The sequence below is a fragment of the Amblyomma maculatum genome, chromosome 11 (genome assembly GCF_055883805.1).
Source record: "Amblyomma maculatum isolate TAMU_Amacu chromosome 11, ASM5588380v1, whole genome shotgun sequence".
NCBI classification, from domain to species: Eukaryota; Metazoa; Arthropoda; class Arachnida; order Ixodida; family Ixodidae; genus Amblyomma; species Amblyomma maculatum.
The window spans coordinates 21,297,353-21,306,972 of NC_139354.1; the positions used below are offsets into that span (position 1 = coordinate 21,297,353).

At 44.5% G+C, this 9,620-nt stretch overlaps 1 protein-coding gene across 1 annotated transcript; it reads right to left on the minus strand.

Annotated features, from left to right (window-relative positions):
• Window positions 1–1,260: 1,260 nt before the first annotated feature.
• Window positions 1,261–7,929, minus strand: LOC146173057 (uncharacterized). The gene is made up of 2 exons (XM_084585110.1): window positions 7,482–7,929; window positions 1,261–2,403 (listed from the first exon to the last, which is right to left on the minus strand). The coding sequence occupies exons 1-2, from the start codon at window positions 7,764–7,766 to the stop codon at window positions 1,261–1,263; spliced, it is 1,428 nt and encodes a 475-aa protein (XP_084441236.1). The 5' UTR covers window positions 7,767–7,929.
• Window positions 7,930–9,620: the final 1,691 nt, after the last annotated feature.

Below are 9,620 nucleotides of genomic sequence, written 5' to 3' on the forward strand. Positions count from 1 at the left end.
CCCACTGCTTGTTGAGGAAAACAGTCTGCCCAAGACAGGGAAGGATTTCTGCAATTGTCAGTATTTGGTTGCTCCTGGCAAGCAAATTTCAAAAAGCTAGTTGCTCCTAGTGCTGCAAGCCTTGGTGACCACTAGCAGCTGATCTTGTTTTTTCTGCTAACACATACCATGCTCAAAGATACATGATCACAGTCATCAAACGTGGTGAGCGATCTAAGGCCCAGAAGGAAACAATTCGCAGATTTGCCTTAAACAGGTATAAAGCAGAGCATTGTATTATCTACACAAAACATGAGCGCGCTAAGCTGCATGCTAAGTGCAGCTGCTCCACAGCCCCGCACACAATAGAAAATTGATGTGTACAGTGCCATTAATTTCCCTTTTGGTTCAAAGCTCGCTGAAGCATAGGGCAGTGTCTCATGAAATATATACGAGTTCCTCGAGCAGCCAGTAGATAATCACAAGCAGTCTTCTCGGTTGTGAGGTGATATTTAAAATGTGTTGCTGTCTGTGCGTCCTCCACTCCTTCGTTCATGATCCTACCAAAAGCCAGTTGCCTTTCGGCAGCGACGCCGTAGCTGTGGCGCAAGTAGATCGTTGCTCGACAGTCGGTGCACTCTTTTAATGAATATTATACTCAGTGTGGTCATCAGTAATCATGATAGGTCGTAAGCAAGGCAGAATTTACAAGTGAACGAACGCACTGTTCGTGCGGTTCGCCGAGAGCTTATAAGAGCCAAAACTCCAGACAATGCGGTGGTGGATGCAAGCGCCCCACAACATCAAAAAAAACTTTTTTTTTTCAACATGCAGTCTCTGTGTCGCAGCCTGAACTTCAGTCGGTTATTTCTGTGCAAAGATTGTGCCTAGGAAACTGAGACTTCAATAAAAATTGTTCTGGTACTAAATTCCAATATACAAAACTGCAATATTTCGACGATCATGTCTAACTTTTTCAAGCTGGTGTGTTCAGACACTGCAAGTGAGGAAACATTGCATAAAGGGTGTGTAGTTGTGAAACAGACGTTTATTGTACTGTTTTATTTAGAAGCGTGCAGAAGATGCATGAAAGCATGCAAGACTGCTCTTTTTTTCTTGTCGTTTAGAACAATTATGTGGTTGACAGCCAGGTGCGTACGATTCAAAGACAAGATGCATTTGCCTTCTCTGCATCCTTGGTTAAGAGCACAGAAAAGGCGTGGCTTTAGTCAGTGTGTGCAGAGAGTATCGAGACAGCAGCTTTTTTCCCCCCTGTACAGCTCACGGCAGCAGCTCCCACTTTACAAGTAGCTTGTCATCGTGTACATAACCGTCTCTTAAAAAGCTCAACGAGACGTCCTCAACTTTGATTAAACGTTTATCTGATCCCGTCGGCCCTTGGAGTTCAGCGGAGGTTACTTTAAATATGACTGTGCGTACTGTGTCCGTCACTGCATTTATGAAACTTAGCTTAACGTTGTGCCTGAATGGCCATGCAAGAGATTCATCCATGTAGCCCTGGTGGATAAAGAAGCATATATGAAAGCTCACTGAATTGCCATATTTTATGAATTTTAAACCTGGTTGCACGCAGTAACCGCGAAGGTACACAACCCTGATAAAAAAGTACTTGTGGCCATCTTTTAAAGCACCTTCTTTGTGAGCCTGTACATCGCTCACGAAAAAGACGCAAGAGTCCAAGTGTAGTTCAGCGTGCCGAAGGCCATTTCTGGCACACTCCAGTGTCTGCTGGCTGCTTTCTTGGCCATCAGCTGTTGATGTTCTGTGGTTAGGTTCGCCCCTCATCAGCTCTTCAACTTTCTGTTCTCTCACATTAATCACATCACTTTTCTGTACGTTGCTTGCTCTCTTCACGGTGTTGGAAAGGTTTTCCATCTCTCTTGTTCCCGCCACTAGACACTCTTTAATGTGCTCATTGGATGCGACCACCTGAAGCATATCTGTTGCAGAACTCTCATGGTTCTGTCTCACTGTTTCTGCCAGTGCCTCCAAACTTTGTCTTACAGTGTTCGTATTGTGGTGAAGTTCCCTGCTTAGTGTTTCTCTTAACGTATTCAAGCTGTGACAGATTTCAGTGAATCTTTCATCCTGTGGCCTGCTGCCTATGGACAACCGCTCGAAGAGTGACCTCATTTCACATGTCTGCTCCTCCAAAGATCTAGCAAATAATGAAAGAAATGTTTTGTCCTTGGTGCTTATTTGCTCTTGACTTTCAGATGTGAGAGGCAATATTAGGTCGCGACACTCAGATCTCAGATGCAAGCATAGATCTCTGCGAAGAACCCTGGCTGAGCACTTGAAACATGAGGCTAAGTGGTGTCCGCAATCACTTCGAAAATGCCGGCAGATCTCCGAAGCGGCCATTACAGCTCCACAGCCCGCTCCTTCATTCCAGCACGCAACCTGAAAAGAAAAAAGGGCCCAATTTTAGGTTGTTGAGTTGATTTTTCACGTAGAGTAGTACCTTAAGACTGTATGCCAGAGAAAATGTCTGCAATTAGAAAGGACCAAAGGACCCCTGTCATGTCATATTTTTAAGGCGTAGCTTGAGTGTCCCCTTAACTTTTGGTCAATTTTGAGTCACATGACCTTTTACCATGTGCAATCTTCTCATCATTTCTTTGTTGACTCTACGCTATACATAGGTGCACAGTTGTTTCTGCAACATACTTCTTTCAAATAAACTTCGGATGCTCGATACCCCTTGTACTTACTTCAACTGCCTATGTCTTATGTGAACAAGTAATTCAATGCTTTTTGGCATAACCTAGGTTTGTGTAAAATGTTTTATGTAAATAAAAAAAATTTGGAAGTTGACTGTTTCTGGCAAAGGAATTAGTAAATCAGATACTTCAGAGTGAAATCAGACGACTGCTTGAAACCTTCACGAAAACATGCTCTCAAATCAGCCTGATGACTATTACATTCAACAAAAGCATGAAAAACACAGCCGTTGCATCTCACTTATCACATGCAAGGCAAGAGTTTAACATTCCCAGATATGAGTGCATGCAGTATCTTCGGTCTGTCCCGAGTTCTGTCAAAGCTACTCCACTAAAGCAGAATTTAAACTGTCCTTCTTGGCATATTTTGCCATGTCTGCCGTGTTTTATTTATTAATCCGGTGCCTGCAGTCCCAGCAAGGAAACAAGGCAATTTGAATGGTTCCATATTTTTGGACACAGATGCAGTCATCTTGTGACTTGCCTCAATTTCTTGAGATCTGCAGTTATTACTGTAAGATATTAGGAAAGTGCACCCCCCTGTTTGAGAGACAAATCAAGCAAAATATGAGGGAGGCCCTTCCTCAGTTCCACACAAATAATCAGGATGACCATGGCGCCAATCTCGGCGAGCTGATCAAGCAGCTTGCCATTGTCAACCCGGTTAAGTGCATGTGGCTTTTACTTCAAGCACATTCATGGACATTTTGTGATCTAGTTCGAACGCACAAGATGTTGGACACCATCCTTCTCACTCAGCCTGTGCCACTGGGCAACCTCTGCCTTCTTTCGCACACTGGATGCCTACTGCACGAGAGGCCGCAACTGTTTTAAAATATGTCCAGCAGTACAATGCCAGACAGGTGGAGCGGGCAAGAATAATGCACCCACGTTTGCATAGATATGTGCGTACAATCAAATATACAAATTTCAAAAAGAACCATTTTTCTTCAGGATCTGCAGTGCAAAAACAAAGAGTACTTGTTTCTCGTGGTTGGAACTGCAAGATTCACAAAAAAAAAGGAGGGCAGTCGCACAAGATGAGGCAATTAAGCTGTATTTAACGGAAGGTACACCACAAAATGTTATTTTGGTGACCTCTATTTAATGAATCCATGATACACTTTAACAATGTGTCGGAAGTGGCATTCATATTTCTCAGTGCACCCGAAAGGGTGTACAACACACACTTTATTATTCTGTCTTCTAAAATTCATCCACTATCATGAGAATCATGACTTTTCTGTAGTGCTAGTTTTAAGTTTGATGATCAAAAACATTTTTCTAACAATTGAGCACATTATAGAATTTGTGCATTCAAATCCATCAGTTCACAACTGTATTCTATTTAAAGGTCCAAAAGCTTGCAATGGGCTATTCAGACTAGGATTAGCCAGGAAGTATTTATCACAGACAGTAGGTTGGGTTAACCATGGAGGAGGTGGTGCACCATTCATACACTTTGTTCGGTATATAGTCATCAAGAGGTACTTATGTTTTATTTCTTGATGATCACACGCGTGAGGTACGGCTGGGGTTCGCTGGTATTCAGCCTCCATGTTAAGCTTGAGATTACAACAGTTTACAATAGTAATCCTTAAGTGATCTGACCATCATCATGCAGTACGTTCACAGTTTTGATACCCTCTACACACTGGTATTGACATATACACTCCCTACAGTGGAATGAATTCAGAGCCGGACAAAGATACAGTGAGGGGAAAACATGGCTCGTTTCGGATCACAGCCCCTTACTTTCAACTGTGTATCATACTGACACCGAAAACATGGTGTGACTGCTTTACAAGCTGAAATGGTGGATATGAGTAGAGTATCAATAATAAATAAGAACACAGGAAAAAAGAGGTAGGTGTTAAAATACAAAATGTTTTCTGTGACTAAGAACCTAACTAGACTGGAACGACATTTTTTAACACATTTCTGTATAGTCACCGAAAGCCAGCACCAGACATTTTATTTAGAATATCATGGCTTTATATATTTCTTACACACTTGACAAGGAACAAAAGCATTAGCTTCAGATCTCAAATAATATCTATTAATATTTGTTCGCTGGTTACTGCTAATTCTTGCCTGCTGTGAAAGACGGAAGGCTAACTCATGGGTAAAGCGACTAAAAATTCTTAGGCAATGACGAGGACGACGTGTCAGTTTTGATTTTTTTCATAGAGCATACAACAAGGAATAATGTGCTAAACAATAAGAAGGCACTAGAAAGGCTTAGCAGACGCCTTTTTTACAAATACAATAGCCATGCAATCATGCTAAAGTGCAAATAATGACAAACTTCGAGAGTAGGCATTTATATTCTTAGATTTAATTCTCGGGCAGCCCACTAGCTGCTACAAAATTCACTTCTGTGAGAAATTTGCACCATGGAAACAAGGAATAGTGGCCACCGAAATTCGCATGCCAACAGTCAGTTGTTGCAATAGCCATACCTCATCCTCCCTAAGGCAGATGCTCTCCATCGTCTGCAGATGCATATAATTCAAACACATACGTACGGCAGTAAATGAACTCTACTTTGGTTTGAAAAAAAATAAAAAATTGACAGCTGCAAAACAAGCCACAGATTGCAAGTGTATGGTCTTCAGTGCGCTGCATGCTTTAGTCAGACATGCAGGTAAGCTTCCAGAGTCCCTAAAAGCATGCGACTAGCATTCCCACTCTACAGTTTTTTATTTCACAACACACCTGAATAATGTTTTGCATGCGCATTGCTTAAGATGGCAGGCCATGCTCTCTGATTATCGTGTGCTTGTTGACAATGCAGTAGGTACGAACCGCGGACGTTTGACCCTTGTGATTTACTCTGCTGTGGTCATCGGGGGTCCTACACTCGTCAACTGCTTGCCGTGCTTTGTAAGTGGAAAAGAATAAGGAGATGTTCTGACCACTGTAGCTGACTGAATGTTTTTCTCTCAGAAACGCCTCAACTGCCAAAACAAACAGCTCTGCTTTGCATCTGTATGAAACAGACTGAGTGCATTCACACGAAAGGCACCCCAATCCGACAGTGACCTGTGCAGTGCTCTAAACTTCTTTATTTAGTAAAATGCGAGGTGGTAGTGCTTGTATACAGTACTTCTCGGATATGGTGATGGTACAATTATTTGGTACTTTGTGATCGCAATTTCGACCGCGCAGAAAGCATGGGAGATGTGCTTGTACCGTGCTTCACGTGCAGTACGGGCACGTCTTCCATGTTTTCATTGCAATATCAGCGAGTGCAAACAGCAGGAACTCTGCTGCAGAAGTGGGCAGCCAAAGTATTCAGCTATTTGTACAGCAAAAATGCAGTGATGAAGGAACAGGGGTAGAAAGCTTATGACAGGCTATGAAGTCAACAAAAGCCAAAATAACTACATTAGTTTATGCCAGTTAAACCTAGTTATCTGAGGCTAGATCAAGCTGCCCGATGACCAAGCAATGGAAAGGGAAATATCTTTGCAGTGGCCGAGTGAGTCAAGTGGAAAAACAATAAATCTGTTCAGTTAGACAGTAAAGCTGCACATCCAGATACTTAAGATCAACTTTGGTTTCAGTGATAGTGTATGGAACAGTACACCAGCTGTAGAGACACAAGATGAAACTTTAGTTGGATACAGCGACACTTGAGCTATATTCAGGGAGGACAGAGATTAGGCCAAGTTCTAGCAGAACTGATGCATGCAGATGACATTGTCCTGCTGACAGACAAGCGGGATGGGTTGCAGCATCTCAATGGCATCTGTGGAACAGAGGATGCAAAAGTTTGGCTTGCAATTCAGTATAGAGTAATCAGGGATAATGGTATATAAGGATGAGAGAGGAGACCCAATAAAGGTGCAGTTAGAGACAAAGACTGACCATGTGGAGAAATTAAATATCTGCCAGATGGCTAAAATTAAGGCAAATACTAGGAAGGGCATGAAAGAGCTACGAGAGAAAGAGGAATTCAGATATCGATCGTGAAACACAGGCTGGACGACTGTAAAACTACCATCGGTACGAGATAGTTATAGAGAAGACGAAGATAAAGCAAGGCTATAACCGCGAACACAAACACTCTAGAAAGGCGGCCTGAAAATGTTGCGAATATAACGTGCGCTTTCGCACCTTTTCAAATTAATTAGTGGCTTCGTCGCTTCGTTTCACTGATAACAGCAGTGTGCCCCGAGGCACCATACTGATAACAATCACACGTAGCGTCCTCGCAATACAGTGTATGTCAACATCACAGCAATTTCAGATTTTCACGCACGACTTGTGCGACAACGGAGCGAGGCCATCGTGACGTCGAGTGCTTCGCGTTTTGTTTCGCAGGGCCGCTCGGAGATGCGGGGAGGAAGAGAAGGCAGTGTTGCTGTCGTCTGCTGCAACCTAGTTGCAACTTGCCGTAGCGCTTTTCGCCCAGCTCGATCGTGGTGAAGCCTTTCGTTCCAGATGTGTACACGAGCCGTTACCTGCTTATGCGGTCACGACAACGGTCATAAGGCGTTCCGCGAACGTCGAGCACACATCTGAGCGTATGCAAAAGCTGATTAATGCAGAATAATGATTTATTACCGCGCATCCCCAGTCGCGACGAACAGGCTTTGAAGCAGCATTAGTAACAACGTAGGCTGATCCTGGCTGGTTGCGGTAATAAACGTGCGGCATTCATGCGACCAGTTAATATATACGCGTATACATATATTACAAAAGTTTGGTTCTGCGGGCAGCACTTTCTCGTCCACTTCAAAAATCACTTACCTGTCTTCTTAACATGTCGTCGACTGGGCAGTCCTTCCAGTCGACTTCTCCGTCTTGGCAGTGTTGGTCGTCCAGAGGACACAATAGCTCATTACCCTGTACACACTGTTCATAGCAAAATTCGCAGATCACGTGCATGCATGGAAGCAGGGCGGTCCTCACGCATACAAGTCCGCAGACCCGGCATATCCTGTTCTGAGGAATCGTTTTGAGGAAGTGCAGAGGTCTCCAGTCGAGGTCTGCAGAGAAGCCAACCAACGTGTACCGCAGTCCTGCGGGAGGCATAGTTAAGCTGACTGCTTTGCGAGCTGCCCGAGCACTGTTTACAACTTTTCCCAAGTTCAACAACAACCGAGATTGCCGGCCCCTCCTGCCAGCTCCTACGCGCCACAAGGAGAAAGGTGGCAAGGAGGACGCTTGCGCAAATCGCAACTCGCCCCCTCCTCACTTTTCTAGCGGATGTGACGTTTACTCTCAAACCCAAATGCACATGCGCGCTTGGCTCGCTTTTTTTTTTCTCTTTTGTTTCCTCTTTCAAAATCTCCGCGCGCGGAAACGGGACTCATGTTCACTGCAGCGTTCTCCTGCCTGTACGACGACTGTAAAACTCCATTGCCGATCAATATCTCTTGCAGCCTAATAATTGAGTTCCAGTCAGCGCAGATCACTCTTGCTCCAGTCGAGCCGACCTGCCTCTTCCCGAAGCGAGCGAGTTGCGGTGCCCATGGCGGTGCCGCGAGCTTAGCTTCTCCGCGTGAAACTGATGGACCTTCATCAATAAACAGCAAATCATCGAAGTTTGTTCAACCTGTCCTGCCTGCGCCGGCTGCCTCTAAGCCACCAGTTGCATCACAATCCGCTTCCGAAATAATCGATGAAGCAATCGACGTCGGGTGTGTCATGCCAGATGCAGCGGACGGCCTCACACTGCCCCAGCGCAAGAACACATAACACACAATATAGCGGCTCCTCGACCATGCGAATGTTGAGGCTTTTAAATATCTCCTAACTGAGACTGTCATTCTGCAGACGGGATCTTCGTGGATGAATTCTCAAATACACATATTCCTGATCCTTGGCAAGAGGATTGCCGTAACTGCTGCTCAAGATCCACTCAACACGTACAAAAGTGTAATACAGTGCTGCATAGAGGCCACCGTCTTCCCAGGCTTCCTTATGTGGGACCAAACAGACATATTATACTACCTGCAGGATGGGTGCCTTCAGAGCTCTTAATCACTTCAGCTCTTATCCTCACACACACGGCATACAGTTGCCAACTCCATCCCAAAGAAAGGTCCAAAAAATATACCTAAATTTTATCACCGACTTTTCAGTGTCCTGAGCCATACAGGCCTACTCCAATGTCATGCTCCACCCAACCACTCTCCGACTGGGCCCCATCCGAGTTCTCCGTATTGCTTCCATCACAACTGGGAGCATTCACCTTTCAGCCCCTCTTGCACCGCCCAGTGTCAATGCATCCAAGCCCACATATCAAGGCAGCTTATGAGCAGTGCCTAGCTGTAGCAACAGCGAGAAATCACATAAAACTCAGAAGCGCCATTCTCACTTCCAGCCCCATTAACCCCTCCTTACCACCTCATTTCTGTCCACCTACTTCACTGCAGTCACTGATAATCTCACCCACAGCAATATAGGGTGACCGTCGACCTATAAGAGACCCCTACTCCCAGCCTCCCTGTGGTCTCTGGATCCGAGGCTGCCATGAACACATCTGGATTCCACGGCCACAAAGACATGGTTATACTTCTTGTCTGACCCCATAACTTCTTGGCCACTCTAATTCACATTCCAGAAAGCCACACGACTCTATCAAGATGACACCTCTGGAAGCACTGAACCCTCTAAGGAGATCAGTTATAAGGCATATCTGCCCACCTTCCCTACTCAAGCTGCCTTCCTTACTTCTTATCCGATTATCTTCTCCAAAAATTAATGAATACCACAACCACACTACCTATAGCATTTAACAACTCTAACAAATTACACAATGCATGATCAGTCTTGAGTCCTTTGTCTCTAGCCTGCCATCCACTGTCAATAATCTTGATTCCCTATTGAAGGGCTCACAAAAATTATCACGTCCCTTGAAAAGGCTGTCTACCCGACCATTCC

Bases quoted from the DNA above. Each gene is read 5' to 3' on its own strand.
- LOC146173057 (XM_084585110.1), bottom strand. From the start codon at position 7,766: ATGCCTCCCGCAGGACTGCGGTACACGTTGGTTGGCTTCTCTGCAGAC. The intron at 2,404-7,481 runs GTAAGTGATTTT...TTTTCTTTTCAG, and splicing joins ACGACATGTTAAGAAGACAG to GTTGCGTGCTGGAATGAAGG.